The 24,004-nt window shown below is 54.1% G+C and overlaps 1 protein-coding gene across 4 annotated transcripts in view; it reads right to left on the minus strand.

Annotated features, from left to right (window-relative positions):
- The window catches only part of PPARA (peroxisome proliferator activated receptor alpha), a 64,847-nt gene that overhangs the window by 7,528 nt on the left and 33,315 nt on the right, over window positions 1–24,004 (minus strand). For all 4 annotated transcript variants that reach the window (XM_006164627.3, XM_006164628.3, XM_006164631.3 and 1 more), the window contains 4 exons: window positions 18,834–19,082; window positions 12,368–12,528; window positions 10,039–10,177; window positions 8,929–9,131 (listed from right to left, as the gene is read on the minus strand). In XM_006164627.3, coding sequence (XP_006164689.1) covers window positions 8,929–9,131; window positions 10,039–10,177; window positions 12,368–12,528; window positions 18,834–19,082 — 752 coding nt within the window. The remainder of the gene's footprint in view (window positions 1–8,928; window positions 9,132–10,038; window positions 10,178–12,367; window positions 12,529–18,833; window positions 19,083–24,004) is intronic.

Genomic DNA, 24,004 nt, shown 5'->3' on the forward strand with positions numbered 1-24,004 from the left:
TTTGAGAGGTTTTTGTTATAGGGTGCTTGCCAGAAAGACAGAGAGAGACAGAGAGACAGAAAGCGAGAAATCACTCCCCAGGGGGGATGGCCACACCGCAATCCCTTCTCCTCCATTCTCCTCCTGGGATCTTGGGCACGCACGCACATGCGCCTGGTTTGAGTTTAAGCCACCGGGTCCGGGACTCGAATAGCGGTTGACTACATGGGACTCCAGCGACATAGCCGTTACGCCAACTACTGATCCCGATCACTCTGATTTCTAGCCCGGCCCACAGCACGCAGGCACAGGTCGATAACACAGTGGACCAGGGCTTGCTTTCCAATCCCTGCTGCCACACTGGAACACAGGGTGCGAAACAGCACCATGGGAGGGAGAGAAAGATAGAGGAAGGGAGCAAGGGAAGGAGGGAGGTGGGCAGAAGGAGGGAGATGGGGCATGTCACGTTGCAGTCTCCTCTCCATCCTGTTGAGATTCTGGGCATACATGGACAAGCATCCAGTGTGTTGTTTCAGCCACTGGGACTGGGATTTGAACCGTGCAGTCAGCCATATGGGATCTGACTCCTTTAACCACCAGTCCACAGGACTGACCCTTATTATTATTCTTTGGCATGACAACTGAAGGACTAGTGCAGGACGACTATGGAATTTGCAGGGCCCAGAGCAGGATGAGACTGTGAGGCCCCTGGGGGACAGACGGCAGGACCTTCCTGACAACAAGAGCAGAGCATGCACGCCCAGGTGTGCACCCTCCTTGGTGCCGGGCCTCGTGCAGCCGGCCCCAGACTAGTTTAATGGAATGAAAGTCCATAAATGGGGACTTGTATGGGAACAAACATTTAATTCATATTTATAGAACTGTCACTTGGATTTTAGAAAGAAAGCCTCACTTAACAGGCAGAGCATGGAGCATTTGAATTTAAAATGAGTGCTAGCAGTAAGAAACTGACGTTTGTTAAAGCTGGAGAGAAGCCGTGTAGTTAAATCCCACTTGGAAATTCACCAGGTTTTGGTTAAGGCGGCAGGATCCTATATGGCTAACCATATGGTTCAAGCCTCAGACCCGGAGGCCTGAGAAACATGCTAGCCTGTGTGTATGCATGCCCCAAAGGAGGGGAGAGGGAGAGGGGATTACAGAGTGATCATTCCCCTGCGGGGCATGCTTTCTTATTTTTCCTCTCTGTCTCCTGCAAGTGCATCGTCCCCTCTGGCTAAACAGAGAATTAAGAATCTGAGTTAGATTGCACTGTAAACCAAATGGACTGCATTTGGCATTTATAAAACATTTCATTCAGCAGATGCACGATACATGCTCATCAGCACCCTGGAACATTCTCTAGGATAGATTATACGTAAGGCTACAAAATAAGCCTCAACAAAAATTTAAAAATCTGTGTCAAGTACCCTTTCTGACCACAGTGGATCAAAATAGAAATAAGTAGAAAGAGGGACTTACGAAACTGTAAAGATTCATGGGATTAAACATGCTCCTGGACCTCTGGGCCAAGGAAGGGCTTAAGCAGGACATTTAAATATTTCTCAAAACAAATGAAAATGAGAACACAACACAGGGAAACTTCTGGGATACAGCAAACACCGTGCGAAGAAGAAGTTTAGAGCAATAAACGCCTTCCTCTAAGAAGTAGAAGCTTTCAGATAACCTAACAGTGCACCGCAAAGAGCTGGCAAAGGAAGCACACGCCAAATTTAGAAGGAAAGGCAGAGCGAAGGATGACGGCAGAAGTGAATGAGCAAATACGAAAGATCTATGAGTTTTTTTTTTCCTTTGAAAATTTTGCCAAGTGGCGTGTGCGTGTGGTAGGTGGGAGAGAATGGAAAGGATCCCGTGGGGCATGGTCACGCACTGGTCTTCTCTCCGTCTCGCTCTGGGCATATTTTTCAAGCCTCCTGGTCAGCTGTGTGAGATCCAGCTGCCTTAAACACTAGGCCAGGGGCTGGACCAAAAAGATCTAATGAAACCAAAAGTTGAGTTTTTACTTATGAAAGAACAGAATTAGCAGAATCTGAAAGATTCATAGCAGGGAGGGCAACTGCAGGTACCAGAGATGGTCCAGGGGTGGGGTGACAGGATGGGGACAGGGAGGGAGGGAGAACAGGGAGAACCATGTCATTGATAGATAAATGAAAAAATGGATTAAGAAATAGGTAAGTTTTTGTGGAACAGATTTTGGCTCCTCTTACCATACAAACGAAAAAACATGTTAATCTATGTGTAACTGTATTTATCTCTATCTCATAACATTTTGTCAACCTCAAATATACCCAGTAAAAGATATTTTTAAAAAGTAAAGAAAAAAAAAATCACCAGTTTTCATTGATCAGCATTCTTGGTAGGGCTACTTTAAACGTCCACGCAGCTTACATCGCGCTTCGGAAGGCAGCCTTGTACTCGCGTGTGCGTGTGAGCACAGCCGCTGCTGCGGGGACTCGGTCCAGGCCTCGTAAATGAAGCGCGCTGTCGGGTTTTCTTCACGAAGACAGCTGCCTAGTTCCCTCCAGGCCACTCCAGGCCAAGAGCAGGCAGTCCTCTACGCGACATACCGTGTCCTGGCTCACACCTCGCTACTTTCTATGGTGTCAAATGACTCACAAGCGCTCATCTCTAAAGTACATTTAAACACTGAAAAGTTAGCTGCTGTCACCTTTCAGGAAGAAATTAAGTATGAATGAGTCACTGGTAGAATGCTTTGGGGGAGATTATTTAGTAAGTCCTTGGTTATTTTCTACTGCACATTTCTAGAAATGATATAAAAATATATTTAAAAATATTTTTAAAATTTTATTTAACTTTATTTACTTTCATTTGACCAGAATAGGGAGGAGGGGAGGGGGAGAGAGAGAGAGAGAGAAAGCAAGTCACCAGGCCCAGGACTCTAACTGCAGTCAGCCATGGGGGAGTCCAACGCCCTCAACAACTGTGCCACCTGCTGGCCCGATATAAAATACTAAGTGTGTTTTTCAAGGTAAAGACAAGTTAAGCAGTAGGTATGATGTTTGACCAAATCACAGCAGGCAAAACTCCAAGATACTATACTCGGTCACACCCATCAAAACATGGCGCCCGGGATGGCTGGATACAAAGATGTTGAAATACTGAGAACAATGTTGGAATTCTTTTGAAATTGGTTCAAAAACCTGTGTTCAGCTGCATGTCAAAAATCGGTCTCCTGGGGGCCAGCAGGTGGCGTAGTGGTTAAGGTGCTGGACTGCCACATGGCTGGCCGTTGTTTGAGTCTCAGACCTGGCAGCTTGCTTTCTCACTTTCTCTCTCTCTGGTCAAATTAAAATAATAATAATAAATAAAAGTAATGATTCTTAAAAAAAAAAAAGAATCAGTCCCCTTGCTTCACTTTGTTCCCCCAACAAAATGTTTTACTCCGCCTAATCCCAACTTCCATACCAGACTAGCTACAGGTGAGTCATTTTGTCTCAAATTTGATGTATTCTCAGAGGGCAAGAAGAAGATATTCAAAGATATTCAAAGACTAAAGATAGGGAACCAGCAGTTAGCGTAATGGCTATGTCGCTGGACTCCCATGTAGTCGATCGTGGTTCGCGGCCCAGACCCAGTGGCTTAAAACTCCCGCCGGGCGCGTGTGCGTGCGTGCCCAAGATCCGGAGAGGAGAATGGAGGAGAAGGGATTGCGGCGTGACCATCCCCCCTGGGGGGTGATTTCTCGCTTTCTGTCTCTATGCCTGTCTGGTGAGCGCACGCGCCCTATAGTGAAAAAAAAAAGTAAAAAAAAAAAGAAAAAAAAAAAGACTAAAGATAATCCCCAACAAGTGTGAGCAGTAAACATCTGATGCCCCACTCTTTGCTCATTTGAACCAAATGAGGCTCTGATGTGCTGTTGGGTAAAAAGCAGTGGATCCCATGACTGGCACCTTACACTCTGAATTTCTAACGTTGAAATATTCAGTGCTAAGTGATTTGGGTTTTTTTTTTTTTTTAAGAGATTTTTGCTAATGGGCATGTGTGCTTGCTGGAGAGACAGAGAGAGCCAGAGAGACAGAAAGAGAGAAATCATCTCGAAGAGGGGATGGTCACACCACAATCCCTTCTCCTCCATTCTCCTCTTGGGATTTTGGGCATGCATGCGCATGCGCTCAATCTGAGTTTTAAGTGCCGGGTCCGAGACTTGAACCATGGTCAACTCCTTGGGAGTTCAGTGACGTAAGCATTATGCCATATGCTGGTCCCATTTGGCTGCTTTTAACTGACACCTTCACCCATTTACAGAAGGTGCAGTTAGCTGCAACAACGAGAAGCAAGAGTGGGTGTGTTTAAGAGTGCATGTGTGTATGCATGGGTGTGTGTAAGCACGCGCCAGTGTGGTGCACATGTGGGTGGGCACACGTGCGCATGTGTTGGGGCCAAGCCCTTGGTCCACAGGGAAGCAAACGTCACCAGACAGGGGCTGAGCTCACCCAGCTCCCTGGTTTCTGTTCCACGTTGCCTCCTCCAGGCCTCCCACGACACCCTTACCCCACAGGTCGCCATGTTACCATCTAACAGCATTGCTAGAAGCTGCTCCTTTGGAAGCCATGCTCACTTGCCCCCAGCTCCACTCTGTCCCTGTCACCCTTGGATCAAGGACAGCGAGCTCCCCAGAGGAGCTGCGGCCCGATCTCCAAGGCCCGACTATTTCTGGTTCTAAAATCTCAGGGCTCAAGCCAGCCACATCCGTGTGGAGACAGACCTTCTCCAGCCATCCCCCACTCCTTCCCGCAGCTAAAACCCGCCTTTCCCCAAAGCATGGCCTTGGCGGCCCCCTGCAGCCGTCCCCGGCCCCGCACACCCTCCTTCCTGACCCCTGCACCCTGACCAGCCCCAGGCCAGCCAGGCTCTGCTTTACCTGTGTGAGGGCCACCAGGGGTCCTCTAGAAACAAAAGGGCCAGCTGGGCAGGAGAAGCTGCCCTCGCTCTGGCAGACCAGAGGACGCTTTCAGATTGGCATCGGCCAGCACGTCCTCCCCATCCCTGGGGGCTGTGCGTGGCCAGAGCGGGCTCCAGGCCTGCAGGGAAAGTGCGCCAGGTCCGAGCGTGGCCCAGCTGCCCGTGTCCTCGCCACACACCTTTCTATTTACTGAGGTCGTGGGTGACCTGCTCACGGCCAGGACAGACCACCACTTCCGGGTTGCCCCGACGGACACGAGCCAGCGGCTGTAGCCAGGGCTTGGCACGCCTTCTGCGGCTGTGCTGGGGCGAGCTGCGGGCTGTGAGGCCGTCCCTGCGGGACCCTGGAGCAGCAGAATTGAGGGGGCGCTGCCCTCGCGGGCTATGCCAGGCCAGAGCTCAGCTCCGTCTGAGCTCCCAGAGCAGATTCAGCTGCTTCCCAAGCTGCGTCAGAGACAGACCACGGCCTCCCTGCAGCCACCTGGCCGCCAGGCCAGAGCTCAGCGGGGAGATGGGGAGGTGGGCAATACGACCTAGCAGGGGCACCCCGCGGGGGGATGGCCTTTCTCCAGACACGCCCTGGTCAGTCGGCCTCTGCTTTACCTGTGCGAGGGCCACAAACTGGTCACTGGGAACAAAGGGACGGGCTGGGCGGACAGAGGACGCTTTCAAATCTGCACAAGCCAGCACCTGTCCTTGTCCATCACGGGCCCCTCTTCCCATGGGCCTTCGCAGCCCCTCTGCCCACATGTGGCCCTGAGCCCAGGTAGGATGGCAAGATGGTGCCGCCATGGGAATCAGAACCATGGTCAGACGCCACATCTACCAGGTCACTGGGAACTCCAACAGCGACGGGAGCGAAGCCCTCTGTGGACACACAGACCGAGGGCTGCCGAGGACACACCTCGTGGAGATGTTGACATTCAGGAACGTTCTGGGGGGCTGGAGTCTGGAGTTTGGGAGTCCACAGAGAAAGGGAGAGAATCGAGGAGCGAGTGGGGGCGAGCTGGCTTTGTGTTTTCACCCTTAACAGCAGGCGACAGACTAACCCAGCGAAGACCCCGAGGTGACCACAGCACGTGTGAGCCAGGTGACAGCAGGTGCAGATGGACACGGGGCAGACTGGAGCAGCCACGCAGCACAGAGTGACACTGTGGTGGGCATGCCCATGGTGCTCTGGCTGGGAGGCGAGCGGGGCGCAGGCCGGGCGGGACTCCGGGAAGTGCCCCGATGTGCAGCCCCAGGTGGTGCGCCCCACCCCAGGCAATGAAGCTGCTCTTACTCCTAAGACCAAGGTCCAGCCGACTCCTGCCCAAGAGGGGCTGTGTGCAGAGGCCCCGCAGCCCTGAGGGCACCAGGCTCCTCCGGGGGGCTTCAGCTCCCAGGAAAGGTGACTTTTCAGTTTGCTTTAAATTCTCAAAGTCCAAGAGACAAATATAAGATCTCAAAAGAAAGTTTTGGTTACCCGAATATGGGGCAAAACGAGTCATTTCCAGGCTAGGAATGCTCTCACTCGGGATCCAGAAAAGGTCCTGGGCTTGGCCTCTGGGCCACCTGGTGTGGGCGTTTGCTGGAACCTTCCTAAACGTCCTGGCCTATTTAATTGGAGAATTCGTGGAAGAATGAAAAGACTCGGTAAGGAGGGGCTGCGTCTGTTCATGCACGTAAGTAGCCTTCTGCGGCTGTGCTGGGGCGAGCTGCGGGCTGTGAGGCCGTCCCTGCGGGACCCTGGAGCAGCAGAATTGAGGGGGCGCTGCCCTCGCGGGCTATGCCAGGCCAGAGCTCAGCTCCGTCTGAGCTCCCAGAGCAGATTCAGCTGCTTCCCAAGCTGCGTCAGAGACAGACCACGGCCTCCCTGCAGCCACCTGGCCGCCAGGCCAGGCTGTGCTGGGGCGAGCTGCGGGCTGTGAGGCCGTCCCTGCGGGACCCTGGAGCAGCAGAATTGAGGGGGCGCTGCCCTCGCGGGCTATGCCAGGCCAGAGCTCAGCTCCGTCTGAGCTCCCAGAGCAGATTCAGCTGCTTCCCAAGCTGCGTCAGAGACAGACCACGGCCTCCCTGCAGCCACCTGGCCGCCAGGCCAGAGCTCAGCGGGGAGATGGGGAGGTGGGCAATACGACCTAGCAGGGGCACCCCGCGGGGGGATGGCCTTTCTCCAGACACGCCCTGGTCAGTCGGCCTCTGCTTTACCTGTGCGAGGGCCACAAACTGGTCACTGGGAACAAAGGGACGGGCTGGGCGAACAGAGGACGCTTTCAAATCTGCACAAGCCAGCACCTGTCCTTGTCCATCACGGGCCCCTCTTCCCATGGGCCTTCGCAGCCCCTCTGCCCACATGTGGCCCTGAGCCCAGGTAGGATGGCAAGATGGTGCCGCCATGGGAATCAGAACCATGGTCAGACGCCACATCTACCAGGTCACTGGGAACTCCAACAGCGACGGGAGCGAAGCCCTCTGTGGACACACAGACCGAGGGCTGCCGAGGACACACCTCGTGGAGATGTTGACATTCAGGAACGTTCTGGGGGGCTGGAGTCTGGAGTTTGGGAGTCCACAGAGAAAGGGAGAGAATCGAGGAGCGAGTGGGGGCGAGCTGGCTTTGTGTTTTCACCCTTAACAGCAGGCGACAGACTAACCCAGCGAAGACCCCGAGGTGACCACAGCACGTGTGAGCCAGGTGACAGCAGGTGCAGATGGACACGGGGCAGACTGGAGCAGCCACGCAGCACAGAGTGACACTGTGGTGGGCATGCCCATGGTGCTCTGGCTGGGAGGCGAGCGGGGCGCAGGCCGGGCGGGACTCCGGGAAGTGCCCCGATGTGCAGCCCCAGGTGGTGCGCCCCACCCCAGGCAATGAAGCTGCTCTTACTCCTAAGACCAAGGTCCAGCCGACTCCTGCCCAAGAGGGGCTGTGTGCAGAGGCCCCGCAGCCCTGAGGGCACCAGGCTCCTCCTGGGGGCTTCAGCTCCCAGGAAAGGTGACTTTTCAGTTTGCTTTAAATTCTCAAAGTCCAAGAGACAAATATAAGATCTCAAAAGAAAGTTTTGGTTACCCGAATATGGGGCAAAACGAGTCATTTCCAGGCTAGGAATGCTCTCACTCGGGATCCAGAAAAGGTCCTGGGCTTGGCCTCTGGGCCACCTGGTGTGGGCGTTTGCTGGAACCTTCCTAAACGTCCTGGCCTATTTAATTGGAGAATTCGTGGAAGAATGAAAAGACTCGGTAAGGAGGGGCTGCGTCTGTTCATGCACGTAAGTAGCTTGTGAAATACTTTATTTTCCTGTGACTAAAAATTCCGGCTTGTAATTCCCAACAAGAATTGCTTCGAGCTATTCATTAGCACAAATTAAGCCTCTTGCACCAGCTCACAGGAAAAGGGCAACATGTCTTCATTCACTGGCCCACGGCCCCCCCTCCTTGAAGGTTGCTCTGTAGTGGAGACGGAGTAGGCGGGGATGATGTGGAGCAGACCCAGAGGGGCAAGCTGAGTTGTCTCAAAAAGGTCCTGAACTGTCCAAAAAGATGACCAAGTTAGTGTAAATAAATGACCTGCTCTAATCGTAAGATGTCCCTGCCTTCCCGCTGAAGGGACACAGGCAGGCACGGAGAACGAGGGGCGTCGGAGGGGACAGAGCAGCTTTAGAGGAAAGGGTGCAAAAGCATATTTTGAATGAGAGGCAACTAGTTCCATTTTTGGCGTTAAATCAGGGGTTTAAACAAATGCACCTGAGAAACAAGCTAAGCGCTGGTCTGCAGGGGCGGGGAGGGCGGTAACCCAGGACAGCCGTGCCAGGCTGCGAGGAGCTCTGGGTGGGTGGAAGGTAGGAGCTGCCGCGAAGCTGCATTCCGAGTCTCGGAGCAGACCACTTCCGCCCGCACTGCCACTCCTTTACTTCGGTGGTAGATCTGACTCCGCAACGTGTGACACACGCCTCCAGCGCCCTCCGCGACACGGCTGACACACTGCACACGGAACCCGGGAGCCCCACGGAACCGAGCCCAGACACCTACTGGATTGTTGCTGGCCTTGCCCGCGAGGATGACCCGGGCCTTGCCCTTGTTCATGTTGAAGTTCTTCAGGTAGGCCTCGTGAATGCTCTTGGCCAGGGGCTTGAGGTCTGCGGCTTCGGCGTCTTCCACGTCACGCTCACAGGTGAGGATTTCCGCTTTCAGCTTCGCCTTTTCAGATCTTGGCATTCGTCCGAAACGAATCGCTGGGGCGGCGGCCGTGGAGAAGGGAAGCAGAGAGGAGTGAGCGCCCGGAGGCAGCAACCGGGCGAAAGGCTGGAGAAAAAGCGCCTGCCCCGACCCGGCCGCGAGCAACACCCACGGCCAGTTAGCACCCCCTCTCGGTGGGACACAGAGACGCTCTATTATCTGTGGACGGGGATGTGGGTGGTGGTCTCGGCTGGGCTGGGGTGTATGTCATGCTGGGTCAAGTCTCTTCACAATCTAAATGATGTATAGTGATTTAATATATGAATAATAGTAAGAAATATATAAATACATAAAGAGAAAAAAAAAGAATCCCCTTCTCGTTACTTCTTGGCTTCCTGCTTTGACGAGGGAACACAAAACCCAAACTGCAAACACCCTGCGCTTTTCGAAAGTGGAAGTGGAAGTGGAAGTGGAAGTGGAAGGTGGCAGCATACTCCTCTCCCGGGGCACTTCCTACTGCCACCAGCTGCGGACTCCACCTTCAAGGCTAAAAAGGAGGACGTGAGCTTTGGAATCCGTTTAGCGAATGCCTTTTTCTTTACTCAGAAGGTGGAGAAGCAACCCTCAGGAGCTCCTTTTAAATTTTCCCCTGCGCTGCCGGGGTCTGGTCCTGGGCTCTGACTGGACCTTAGGAAATGTGCAGTTTCAGGGGTGGGCCTCCTGCCGGCCCAGCGAGCTCTGCTCGGCCTTTACATCCTGTACCCAGGTCTCACCGTCTGAGGCTTCCAGCGGTGACTCCATGTGCTCTGCTGGGTCTCTGCTACCAGGGACTCTCCCAGGCTGCTCTGACGGCACCGGCCTGGGCGTCAAACACTGCAGCCGTTTACTCACAAGACAGCCCGCCCAGCTGAGCACAGGCGTACCCCGAGGACCGGTGGGGAGGCGCCGGGCAGCCTTACCTACCGTTGTGCGACATCCCGGCCGAGAGGCACTTGTGGAAGCGGCAGTACTGGCACTTGTTTCGGTTCTTCTTCTGGATCTTGCAGGCGCGGTCGCACTTGTCATAGGCCAGCTTCAGCCGGATGGTTCGCCGGAAGAAGCCCTGCAGATGGAAGACGTGCCGACTGAGCATGGCCGCTGCCAAGCCCGTGCCCCGGCCTTCTGCAGCTCTCTCGTTCCCGTGTGGGCGCTCTTTAGGTGAACTGCGCTTACAGAAACCGTTCTTCTAAAAAGTCTGATGTAATTAGATCAAGAGACCATTTCAAGTTTCCTTGAGCTTAAAACGAAAACCAATAAAATGAGGCAAAATCCAGAATGCTTTCAGAGGGGCTCGTCTGGCCTGGGAGGCCGCAGCAGGGTTCTGGAGTGGCTCTGCTCTGCCAGGTGTGCGGAGGGAGCTGCCCTCAGGGACACATGCTTATTTGTGACTCAAAACTGTTTAGGGATTTTTGTAAGAGAATATTAACTTCCTGGAAGAGAAAAAATTAAAAGGAAGTCAGCTATTTGTTTGTTATTTTTTTGGAGATTTTTGCTATAAGGCGTGTGTGCAGGCCAGAAAGACAGAGATAGGCAGAGAGACAGAAAGTGAGATATCACCCCCAGGGGGATGGCCACATCGCAGTCTCCATTCTCCTCTCGGGATCTTGGGCATGCATGTACATGTGCCCGGCGTGAGTTTAAGCCACCGGGTCCGGGCCTTGAATCCTAGTCGGCTATGTGGGAATCCAGTGACATAGCCATTACACCAACTGCTGGTCCCAAGAAGCCAGCTATTTGTAAACAATCTTGTTTTGCAAAAGCATCTGAAGTTTTATCCAGTGAGAAACAACTTTGCCAGTGAGTCCTAGAAAATGAAATGAAACAAAGTAAATCATGGCCCTAGAGAAAACATCACTGAGCGAGCTGCTTTCGGGGTGACTCCGAAGGCGTCTGCTCCTGCTCCAGGTCTTTCTTCTCTGCTTTTAGGTCCTCCGTCCTGGGGTACGCTGGGCGCACAGGAGACGGAGCAGCCATTGGCATCTTCTCTTGGTCAGAATTCGTATCTGGGTCTGTGAAGTAGGACGGCCTGAGACTGGATGGGAGGAAGGGGGAGAGGCAAGGGTTTTCAACGGCAGGGTGCCGCGATGCCCTGGCTCAGGGGCCGCTCCTCCTGCGGGCCAGGCCTCCCGGGCTAGGCTCGGCTCCCGGCACAAAGTTAGCGCCGCAAGATGCAGACGGTGCAGTGTTCCAGGGAAGGCTGCACGTTCAAGTTAATAGCAGACGCCTCAGCATGGGCAATGGGGATTTCGGACCGCAGGCAGACACTCGGCTCACTGTATCTCCTGTGCCGGGCCGTGAAGTGCCCAAGCTGAGGGCGTCGACACCGTGAGAGAATGCGGCCTCAGGAGCCCTGCAGGGTGTACTAGGGTGGCCCGTCTCATCACCACGCTGGAAAGGCCGGAGGCCAGAGGGCCAGCTGGCGCATGCTGGACAACCCGACTTCACGTGCTCTGGCCTGGGCTTGTCTGTCCAGGGCTCTGGCTGAGCAGGCAGGTGAGGACACACCCGTGGGCACCATGGCCCGGGTGAAGGGCCCCACGTCAGGAAGGAACTGCCCGGAGTTGTGAGCAGAAGCAGAGGGGCAGCCCTGGGTGCTGGTCCCACTGGGTACTGGGGGCCCTGAGCAAGACGCTCTGACTCTCTGGTAGCCAGTCCTTTCCCTGCCACAGCTGCTGCCTGGCCTTGGGTGAGGGTGGAGACAGAGGGAGAGCATTCTCTACCTTATATTCAAAGGCAGGGATGGTTCTTTTTTTTCTTTTTTTTTGGAGAGGTTTTTTGCTATAGGGCACGTGCGCTTACCAGAGAGACAGAGAGACAGAAAGTTGAGAAATCATCCCCCAGGGGGGATGGCCACGTGGCAATCTCTTCTCCTACATTCTCTCAAGATCTTGGGCACGCACACACACGTGCCCAGCGTGAGTTTAAGCCACCGGGTCCGGGACCTGAACGCGGTTGACTACATGGGAGTTCAGCGACATAGCCATTACGCTAACTACTGGTCCCAGGCAGGGATGGTTTTTAAGGGGACTTTCCTTTTTTAAAAAAATTATGATTCTTCTTTTAAAGAGCCGTTTCTCTGAGTTATTCACTCAGCACTGTGGAACAATCTACCCTAGGCTCTCTGAGGAAAGAAATCTGTCAGCCAGGCCAGCTTCCTATGGGTGACGTCCGAGGTCGTGGCCGTTGCCTGCGTGAGCGATCGGCGAGCACGGACGCCGGCACGGCCCCGTCCTCCCCTGGGCCCACACTGTACCTTGCAGCCCTCGCACGCATGTACTCCGTAATGGTAGCCCGAGGCCTTGTCCCCGCAGATCCTACACTCGATGTTCAGTGCTCCGCCCGGAGAGTCATCCGTGCTGCTGGGAACCGCGGGGCAAGTGCCGGACGAGGGACTCGAGGCTGGCGAGAGGGTATCTGAGAACAGAGCGAAGGCGCGTGAAGATCCGGGGCTGTGGGAGCAGACCCGCACGGGAGGCGTTTGGTGAAGAGCTGAAGCTTCTCACAGAGGGCCTGCCTGAGCTGGGCTCGCCCCCGCCAGGGCCACGTCCTCCTGTGTGTCAGATTCGCGCACTCGGGCTGTTGCACGGAAGCTCGACCTGCAGGGTCCCTGGCCCCACACGCGTAGACGTGGCCCACCCCGAACACGTGTGTGCCTACTTCCCTTCTCCCGGATGGCTCAAGAGTGGTACTGGACCGTAGGACAAAGGTTCACACCAAAAGCATAACTTCTGAGGGAAAAATACTAAGTTGGAACTTACAAAAATCAGAAACTTCTGCTCTGAAAAGGTACTATAAAGAAAACGAAAAGACAAGCCAGACTGGGAGACAGTATTTACAAAACACATCTGATAAAGGATGCGTGTCCAGGGCCAGGAGATGGTGTTAACAGTTGTGTTGCTGGACTCCCACACTGCCGACGTCAGTTCTGGTCCTGGACCCGGCGGCCTAACACTCACGTCGGGCGCATGTGTGTGCATGTGTGTGCCCAAGATCCCGGGAGGAGGATGGAGGAGAAGAGACTGTAGCGTGGCCATCCTTCCTGGGGTGATTTCTCACTTTCCCTCTTACTGTCTCTCTCTGGAGAGTGCACGGGCCTAAGGCAAAAACCTCTAAAAAGAAAAAAAAAGATGTGTGTCCAAAGTACACAAAGAAGTCTTGAAACTCAACAAGAAAACGAATAGCTCAGTTACAAATGGGCCAAAGATCTGCAGACACGGGGCCGCAGATGACAGAGATGGCGAGAGCTCACACATGAGGCCCCTCGATGTCACCTCTCCTCAGGAAGCTGTGACGTACAGCAATGACATGTCACCACACATCCACCGGACGGTCCAAAATCCAGCCCGCTGACAACAGCGCACTGGTGAGGGCACGGAACGGCAGGAAGCATCCTTCGCTGCCCGGGACCATGCAAAGTGGGTGGGTGACTTTGGAGAACGGCTTTGCCATTTCTTACCAGGAAAAACGGCCTTACGTACGATAGGGATTACACTTCTAGGTATCTCCTCGGCTCTTGGGAAACTTGTGTCCACGCGGAAACTACACGAGCATTTGTTTTGTGATTTATCCTCAACCACAAAAAAAGGGAGCAGCCAAGATCCCCTTTCAACAGGTGAATGTGTAAACAGACTGCAGTAAGCCCCACGGCAGAGCGCGACTCTCCCAACGGCTGCGGGGAGACATGGCAGAGTCTCAACTGCATCCCGTCAAGTGAAAGGAACCCGTCTGGAAAGCGACACATTGTGACATCAGATACATGGCACCGTGGAAAAGCGAAACTACAGCGATGGTCAAAAAGGTCGGTGATGGGGTTGGGGTCCGCGCTGGAGGTGGGGTTGAACAGGTGAATTTTGGAGGTGGGATTTTTGGAGGAAGCAACGCTACTCACATGAAAATGTGATGGTGGACACATACCTACGTTGTCAAAACCCAAGAATGTCACAGTACAGTGACCCGTAATATATGCGACTAAAACAAAGGTAACTTAGGAGGATGGAGGATCCGGGAGGGCATGCAGAATGTGACAGAATAATCGAGACCAGCAGTTAGCGTAATGGCTGTTGCTGGACTCCATGACCACAGTTTGAGTCCCGGACCCAGTGGCTTAAAACTCACACTGGGTGCGTGTGCGTGCATGCCCAAGATCCTGAGAGGAGAATGGAGGAGAAGGGACTGTGGCGTGGCCATCCGCCCTGGGGAGTGATTTCTTGCTTTCTATCTCTGTCTCTGTCTGTCTGGTGAGTGCACGCGCCCTATAGCAAAAACCTCTCCAAAAAAAAAAAAAAGAATGTGACAGAATAATCTGACTGCAAATGAACGTGCACCCTCACCGCAGGAGGCAGGGGAGGCTGCCCGGAGCACTCGGGAAAGGGTGGCGTCTGTAAGGCCAGAGCTCTGCACACGAGCACTGTGTGCCAGCTGATGAAGTCGTTTCCTTCAAGGGACTGGCTTCATACTTCTGAAAACAAAACTAGAATTACCACTTGACCCGCAGTCCCACATGTGGGCATCTGTCCAAAGAAACCGAAGTCGGCACGTGGGAGTCCCTGCACGGTGGCGTCATTGCAGCCTGCACACCCCTCAAGGCTTGAGTGAATAAAGAGAATGTGGTGTCACATACAGTGGAGTACTAGTCAGCCTGCAGAGAGAGGGAGCCTCTGTCCTTTGTGGCAACATGGGTGAACCTGGAAGTTCTGCTGAGTGAACGGAGCAAGCACAGAAAGACAGCTACCGCGTGATCTCCCAGACGGGTGGGATGTTGAAAGTCAAACCATGGAAGTAGAGATCGAGTGACGGCGTCCAGGGGCTGGGGAACGCAGAGTGGGGAGATGTCAGCTAGCTTCCAGTCGGACGAGAGGAATACATCTTAAAGGTTCACCGCACAGTACAGTGACCACAGCTAATAACACAGTAGTTTAAGAATCACTGTAAGAATAGATTTCAAATGTTCTCACCACCAAAAAATGAAAAATGTGTGAGATGATGAATATGTTAAGTAGCTTGTATACATATATCGAAATAACACATTGTACCTCCTCCAAAAAAAAAAAAAAAACACAATGAATTTTCAGTTAAAACTTAAAATTAAAAATAATGAGTCACCGGGAAAGTCGTGACGCATTTTTGCATAGAAAAACATCATGAGTTTTCAGACAACCTAATATATTGTGATGTTTATAACATAAGTAGAAATAAAATTACAAGGACCAGTAGGTGGCAGGGAGGTGCAGGCGCTAGATCCCACATGGCCGACTGTGTGGTTTGGTCCCAGGCCCAGTAGCTTAAAAATCATGACAGGTGCGTGTGCGCGTGCCCAAAATCTCTAGAGGAGACCGAGGTGAAAGGACTGCCGTGTGGCCAGCCCCCGGGGGTGATTTCTCACTGTCTCTCTGTTTCTCTGTCTGTCTTTGGCGAGTGCATGCACCCTATAGCAAAATCAAGAACTAATACTAAACTAAAAAAATAAATACATAAAAGAGAGAGAAAATTATATAAAACAATTCCAACACCCACGAGGAGAATGGAGGTATGGCAATGGACTATCACAGGTGCTCGCATCTGTAATATGGTTTACTTTCACTTGCAGGGAGCCTGAGCCTGGGGTAAGTTGAAGGGGCGTTACCCTAGAAACCTGAAAGCGACCATTAAAATGACATGACTGGGAGTGACGGCTGATGAGCTAGCGAAGGGCGTAAAACGGAATTGCAAAACTACTCAGCTAAGCTGAGAAGGCAGAAGAGGAAGAGAGGGCAAACTACAGACGGGCAAAAAGAACAAGATAGTGAGATAATCCAGCACCTGGCACAGCCCAACGCGGAGCGTGCAGAACCGAGTTTCCAAGTGAGCAATGATCTGACGCGGTAACAAAGACCCACCCGACAGCAGGCAGGGCTAGGTGCAGGCCCTGAGCGGATCCGGACTGCCGGGACCCACGCACCAAGAAGTGGGCAGGAACTGAACTGAACCCCCGCCCCGAGGCTGTGGCGGGAATCGAGGCTGTGCGCCCAGCAGACTCGCATGTGGCCATTTTTTAAAAGTTGCTTTTTATTCCTCTTTTTGCCGTGCCCTTCCTCCGAACTGGTTAAACACACGCCCTCTCCCGCACCGTCACTGGAGCTGATGAGACGGAAGCACAGGCTGGCCGTGGAGCTGGGGCAAGTGTGGCTTCAGTGAACTGTACAGACCACGAGGCTACTTTGTGTGAGGTGTCAGAGTCTTACCTGGCCAGAACCTCTAGATGAGATAGTATATTTTAGACTATAATTCTTTTTTAAAAAAGTTTATTTACTTCTAAGAGAAGGAGAGAAGCCCCGCATATGTCACAGTGCCCCCTCGTCCCAGCTGGCCTAGCTCGTGGGCACTCATGTGATTGCTTGGCAGGCCCAGGGAGAATCCAGGATGTGAACCCAGGACCGCTCCTGTGTGGGTCAAGCCATGCTGCCGCTGTGCTACCGCCTGGCCCCAGGTTATGGTTCTTAACGATGGTCTGAAAGAGACGAGTTACAGAAAAGGAACCTTAAGTGACTTAAATGAGAAGAACACGGCTTCAGGTTCCTTGTGCTCGAAGATGGGGCCTGGGAGTGGAGGCGTGAGGAACAGCCCTGCGAGTCCCATCCTCTGGGGAGGCGAGAGGGGCCTGAACACTCCTGCCCACCATGGGGAAGGGACTCCTCGAGGTTTTACAACCGCGCTTCCGCTCCGCTCACAAATCCTTCACTTCAGATGCTCCAGAGCGTATCTGACCCCGAGCTAAAAGTGCACGCCTGAGTGCTTCCATTCTAAAGAGTGAGCCATCACGGGCGGAGGTGGCATGGTGATTAAGGTGCCAGGCTCCCACATGGCCGGCCACTCATTGGAAGAGGTAACTAAACAACAAACAAAAAACAGAGCGCAAGATTTATCACGCTGCTTTGTGCATGTTTAAAATACACAACCTAGTGAGAGTGCAAGTCCCCACGGGGCATCCCCAACTCCACCTCCCCTCATGGAAGGTGGCTGAGGCCCTTCTGCCTTGGGTGTCCGTGCCTACCGCAATACACGCATTTGACACGAGTCGGATCCTAGAGAAGACAGCTGTCTCCCCATCCCCAAAGGACAGGTCCCGAAACCCCCAGCGGACAGCTGCAGCCACGCCCGTACAGAGCCCCAGGTGCCCTGTATCGGCCTCAGAACCAAGAGGCTACGGAGCAGCTCTCAGACGGCATGCAACACTGGGACGTGGGCGAAGGATGATTTTTGTCCCACGTGGGACGGAGCAGGACAGTGAGAGACCTCACCACACTACTCAGAGCAACGAGCAACTTAACACTTCATCATTTACTTCTGGAACTTTCCATTTCATGTTTTCGGTCTGCAGCTGACTGCGGGTAAGGGTCTCCTGTATGTCCTGAACTTGCTGGTCTTCACCCAGCACCGCTGCTCAGATGGGCCCCGCTGCCACGCGGGAGCCGGCTCGCTCTGCCAGCAAGTGCTCCCGCTATGAACAGGCACCACGGACGCTTCCTTGGCGATGTTCAGCTGTTCCCTAGTCATTAAAGTGACGCATCTGCAGACGGCTACACGGTCCTCTTAGGCAATGTCCCGCTAGTCCCAGGAGGCTTACTGGACCCATGTGCTTTCTTTTCCATTCTTTCATTTTTAAACTTTTGTCATAGGGCGCATACGCTCACTAGAGAGAGGGACAATGAGAATCTGCCCTGGGGGGATGGCTGTGCCACAATCCCTTTTCCTCCACTCTCCTCTTGAGATTTTGGGCACACAGACACATGTGCTCTGTGTGATATTCAAGCCGCCGAGTCTGGGGCTTGAATCGCAGTTGGCCATCTGTGAGTCCAGCGCCTTAACCACCATGCCGGCCCCAGGTCTGCACACTTTGAACTCCCTCCCCACAAAGGTCTTGTCAATGCGTCACTCCCAGCAAGCCAGGTGCCCCCTCCCCTCCTTCACCAGAGTGGGTGCACGGCCATTCCGAGACTCTTCCAGGAGTGGTGAGTAGAAGGCCGCGGGCGGGGTGGGGGGACGTGCCCCCAGGAAAGAACGCAGAGACCTTTGACCCAACACTACCAGGGAGCCCCTGCTGCCAAGGGAGCCCACACTCCGTACACACCTGCTTTGCCACCACGAGCTACTCCGACTGATTCTAATCCAACCTCTTCAGCCCCAGCCCGACTCGCTTCTGCCAAGACATCTTGGGAGGTAAATCTCTCCTTGCCCCCCCCCTAGAACCTTCTTCAAACCGAGACCCACGCTATCGTGCTGGCTCGGGCTGCCTGGAAGGTGAAGGGCATCAGGTTTCCTCTCCCCCGTGAGGCTGCAGGTTACCTGGTGCACCATGTTTTATTTCTGTTCATTTGCTGTGCCCAGTACCTGATGTCGCTCTTAGTACGACGCAGGGAGTAGGGAGATGGTTACTGTACACTCCAGATCTGGGGGGGCCATCTTTATTACAACAGGAGTCTCTATTGTAAAGAACAATAGAGCAGCTGACCGCCCCTCTGTGTCGCGAGCACTGCTTGACTGGGGCAGCACTCACGAGGAGGTGGACTCTGGGACAGAGACGCACCCCAGACGCTCCCAGGCCCCAGTGGCATGGCGCGATGCTTTCTCATGTCCGAAGGTTTCCTTGCAAAATCAGTGTGTCTTCTTTCCTGGCTAAAGAAAACAACCCTCTCCCAGAAATAAGACATTTCCAAAAGAAGCTCTAGGAAGAGCTGGCTTACCTGTGATAACAGACCCATCGGAGCCCGGGCCGCTCCCCAGGTACTGGTACTCTGTGAAACTAAAGCTTCCGGAGCTGTCCTCGCCGATGGACTGAGAGACCTCCTGAATGCTCCCCATTTCCTGTAGGAACTCCTCAGACAGCGGGCTTTCCAGGTCGTCAGCCTCGAGCGGGGAGAGGGGGCATGTTGGGCTTTCGGTGTCCACCATCTCGCTGCGATGGTGCTGATCACGTGCTGAGCTCCACGCGGCTGGAGGAGAGAGCGGCGGGCGGGGCAGTGGTCAGAGCAACGGGCACATGAGAGCGCTACTGCGAGCAGACGGCACTGCTGGGGAGCCAGGCCTGGGTCGGGGTCTAGACCTGGACGCCAGGGACCATCTTTCCTAGGCACTATTCCTTTTTAAAGTTTATTCATTTCTCTATGAGATGAACAGAGAGAGAGAGAGAGAGGCACCCCAACGGGGTCTTCATGTACACGTGCCAGGCATGCTCAGGAAGGTCCTGGGACACGAACCCAGACCCTTCCCCATGTGGTCCAGGTGTGTGACTGAAGCCACCACCTGGCCCTCTGGGCGTGACTCTTGATTAGCACATGAAGAAAATGAAAGCTCTTTAAATAAGACTTGTAAGGAGCCAAAGCCTGTCCAGCCAGAAGCCACTTGTCCATCGCTGCCCACAGACTATGAGCTGAGGATGGCCGTGGTCTTCGACATGCTGGGGACACGGCAGTGGACAAATAGCCTGCTCTCTCGGGGAACCCCTTCTCATGGGGACACCGATGCACACCAAGTACACGCAGGGGATGTCTGGTGGTGAGGACAGAGGTATGAATGCCTGGTAACTGGCACCGGCAGGCGGCACAGCAGTAACACTGCTGGACCACATGGGCGTGGTTCCGGGTTCGTGTCCCAGGCCCTCCTGAGCTTGTGAGTACACACATGCCCGGGACTGCGGAGCCTGGGGTGGGTCACGTGTGAAGACCTGTCAGAGGTCCAATCTCTGACTCCTATGGAAGAAAGGAAGAAATAAACGTAAGAAACAGAACAAACCCTTGGTGAGGACTAGCTATTCCGTCTGCGGAGGTCTCACTGCCTGGCGGGGTAGAGACCGCGGGGAGGAGGGGTGAGCTGTGCGGTGTCCTGGGCAGAACGTGTGAGGGAGCAGGATGCCCGTTGAGGCCCGGGATGAAGTGTGCCAGCACGTCCCAGGACAGGCTCAGGCCGGGAGCGCGGGCAGAGCAGCTGAGCAGTCAGCGCCTCCCGGCGGGACAGTCACCCTCGCACGTTCCGCTGCCCCTGCAAGTGCCTCTGCAGGCAGTCCTAAGAGATGGCTGGACGGTGAAGAATACTTCGGAGAGTTTAAAAAGAGTAAGTAACAGGCCCGAGATACAGTGATTTCAGATTATTTCAGCGAGCAGATGGGGGGCGTTCCCGACGCGGACCTGCCCACGCGACGGTGGACCTGCCCACGTTGGTCTGCATTGGGGTCTCGCTCTAACAGCGAGAGCCACTTCCTGGACCTCCAGACCGAGGACGGGCTCAGCATGTCACTCTGGCCCTCTGTCCCCTCTCCCCGGGAACCCCGTCCCTGCCCCTCCGCCCAGCTGTACCTGCCTCAATGCCCTTCCCACCGCTGCCTTCTGTGGCCTCGCTGTGGCCATTTCCCGAGCTCAGCTGAGTCACCCATCGCCCAGCAAGGCCACTAGGTGACGGTCAGCTTCCAGAACGATTTTCCCACCTGGAGACGGTCACAGTGAAGCCACTGCTCACATCATGGCGAGGACCAACGGCAGTGAGTACGGGGCCCTCGGCCACAGGCTGGCCAGGCAGCCATGGTCACACGTGACCACTGAGTGCTAGCCCCTTACTGGAGCGAGGGGACTTTCCCAAAGCAAGCAGTAAATGTGTTTGTGTAAAACGCCCACGTTTCAGGCCTGCTGATGTAAACGACAGCTTTAAGTGTAAAAACCAAGGGGTGTTTGGGCTTCCTCCAGAAGTGAGAAATGGGTACAATTCACCAGACGTTGTACAATTCACATGGCGTGCTGGGAGTTCCGACAAGGCGTCACAGCCGACACCCAGGGAGAACGAGCAGTTACCTCGGCGGTGTTTAGAAGACCTCCTCTATAACATGCTGCATCAAGCTGGGAGCTGGCATTTTCCCTGTCATTTTATTCTGCCTTTTTTCATTGTATTTTATTCTGCATCTTATCTGAAGGAAAATTTCTTCGAATGGCATGCAAGACCATGGCATCAGCGTTACTTAGGGCATTTTTCATCACAGACAAAAGATTCAAAAGCTGCGGTCACTACCTCATCGTATTAACCATAACATTGATCCAAATCCAAAAGCAAGTAGTGTAGCAGCCAGTGGACGGTGGTGAAGGAAGCTGGACCCCACATGGCCAACCACGTGCTTCCAGTTCCAGACCTGGCAGCATGGAAAAACATGCCATGTGCATGTGTGCATGTGTGCATGTGTGCCCAAATATTTCTTTCTTTCTTTCTTTCTTTCTTTTTTTTTTTTTGAGACATTTTTGCTATAGGGCGCGTGTGCTCACCAGAAAGAGAGACAGAAAGTGAGAAATTGCCCCCCGGGGGGATGGCCACACTGCAATCCCTTCTCCATTTTCCTCTTGGGATCTTGGACACGCACACACAGCGTCCAGCGTGAGTTTAAGTTGCCAGGTCCGGGAGTCGAACTGCAGTTGACTACGTGGGAGTCCAGCGACATAACCATTACACTCTCTGTTGGTCTCTGTGTGCCCAAAATCTTGAGAGAAGAGTGGAGCAGCAGGGCCCGTGGCATGGCCATCGGGGTGCTTTCTCACTTCTCTCCAGCTCTCTCTCTCTCTCTCTGGCAAGCACACACATGCCCAGTAGCAAAACTTTTTAAAAAGAAAAAGCAACAGCACATAGCCAGGCAGAGACTGCTTTATAGGAGGGACTATGACACCCTCCTTTTAACAAAAACCCATCGAATGACAGAACTTCAAAGAGTTTATGGAAAATGAGTTTATTTTGGTGCAAATGTAAGATTCACGTATAGATTTTTCACAAGACACATTTTCCATGAACTTCCTGAAGGCTCCTCTCACTCCCAGGGCTGCGGTGGCCACTCAGTGTGGACACTTAATCCTACACATATCCTTCCTTCCAGCTAGGAGGAGCACCAGTTGGCAGAGCGGGGCCGCTTTCCTGGCGCTCTCTCGGGGTGGAAGCTGTCGCCTCCCACTTTTCAGTTGCCTATGAGGATACCCGGGTGTGCACGGAGTCACTGATGGTGCCGTGGCCGAGGAGCGGAAGGAGCTGCGACCCCTCTGGTCCGAGGCAGCCTGGCAGGGCCGGCTCTCGCACAGATTGGCCATTGCACCGGCCCCTCTTGTCTCCACCCAGGGCACGTCAGGGACGTTTTCCTTTTGAACGTGTCCCAGACAGACAGCAGAGGCTGCATGGGACACCCACCTTGCATGCCCATGGCTCCCAGCATGCTCTGGTACCTCCCGCTGGGGAGTGGAACCACCACAGGGAGGGCCCTGCCGCCGTCTAACACCCACGAGACGCCGCCCGTGCCTGGTTCTCGGGAAGAGCAAACCCGGCCAGCAGGTCGTCCTGCCGTGCCCCTGCCCTGGAGGGATTAGGGGACAACAAACAGCCCCTGTTCTCGGCAGCTCCCAATCTGGTCAGGAGGCCAAACAGCACACTGAAGAAGGAGGGAGAGAGCGCCGGCGGGCCCCAGCTGGGTCCTCGGGCTCCACAGAGGGACCCGAAGTCCAGAGGAAGGGAGGGACCATGGGGTGCGGGGAGGGGGCGTGTAACACGTTCCCGCCGTCCTTCCGCACCGAGCCCCTCACATTTCCTTCTGTTTATGTAATTGTATTTATCATTATTACTATTTCAATGTGCTACAGGGCACACGTGCTCACCAGAGAGACACAGAGAGGAAGAGGGAAAATGAGAAAGCAAGCCTCCAGATCCGGAACGCAAACCGCAGTCGGCCGTGTGGAGTCCAGCACCCTAACACCACGCCCTGCCGGCCCCACCCCTGCACATGTCTAAGCCCACGTTTTCCTTCCTGGCCTACAGGACTGTGAAGGCAGCACCTACACTGCACGTCCAGGCTGATGGCGATCTGTGCTCAGGTCTTGCTAACTGAGCATTTACAAATAGCAAAACACTCCTTCAAGAACTAAAGCAGGGACTATGAAAACTGGAGGTGATGGTGCAGGTATGTGTGGCCGGGGCACTGGCGTCATCCAGCTGGACCACGGGGGCAAGGTCCCGGGTTCAAGTCCCAGTCTCTCCTGAGCATGCAGGCATACGCTGCCTGGGACTGTTGGCACCAGGTCAGGCAGAGCTTGTCAGCATTTCGTTTCGTCCTGTCTATTCACAAATGGTACTTAAATCCTAGTCCAACAGCTGAGCTAAGACTTTGGAACACGAGTTACTATATCTAAAACGTGTGAAGACTGACGAAGTAGTGAACCGGACCTGGTGGGGCAGAACCAGCTGCCTTGGGGAGCTGGCTGCCGCTGCATCGGGGCTCTGAAGCCTGGGTAAGATTTTCACCTTGGGGCAGCAGATGGCGTAGTGGTTACATTGCCAGAATTCCACACGGCTGACTGCAGTTTGAGTCCTGGACCCAGTGGCTTGGAAATTGCACTGGGGGGGGGTGCATGCATGCCCAAGATCCTGGGAGGAGAACGAGGAGAAGGGGAGGAGACCAGGCCTCCAGGGGGGTGGTTTCTCACTTTTCTTCTCATTGTGCCTGTCCCTTTCTCCACTGAGCAGAATCACCCTAAGGCAAAAACCTCTCAAAAAAAAAACACACAAAAATCCCCACAAAGACTTCCGTTTTGCCATGAGTCTTATCAGGACATTTGAACATAGACTAGAATAAAGGACATAGCCAATTCTATTGCCCTCAGGTAGCTAAGCAGAGGGAGGTGAGAACATTGGGGGGATCCCGTGAGCGCAGGTCGAGCCCAGTGCTGTTTCTGCATAACCAACTCCTGGCTGGCTGGGTCAGGCACGAGCACCGAGCACCGGCTCTGTGGAGCGAGAAGGGCTCCACCCACTGCCCCCTGGGTCCCTCGGGACTGGGGCCGGGTTCTGGCATAGCCCGGGACTGAGGGTAGGAGAGGCATCAGGTCAGCTTGGTGTCTCTGCCTCC

The sequence above is a fragment of the Tupaia chinensis genome, unplaced genomic scaffold, assembly GCF_000334495.1.
Source record: "Tupaia chinensis unplaced genomic scaffold, TupChi_1.0 Scaffold143651_1, whole genome shotgun sequence".
NCBI lineage: Eukaryota > Metazoa > Chordata > Mammalia > Scandentia > Tupaiidae > Tupaia > Tupaia belangeri.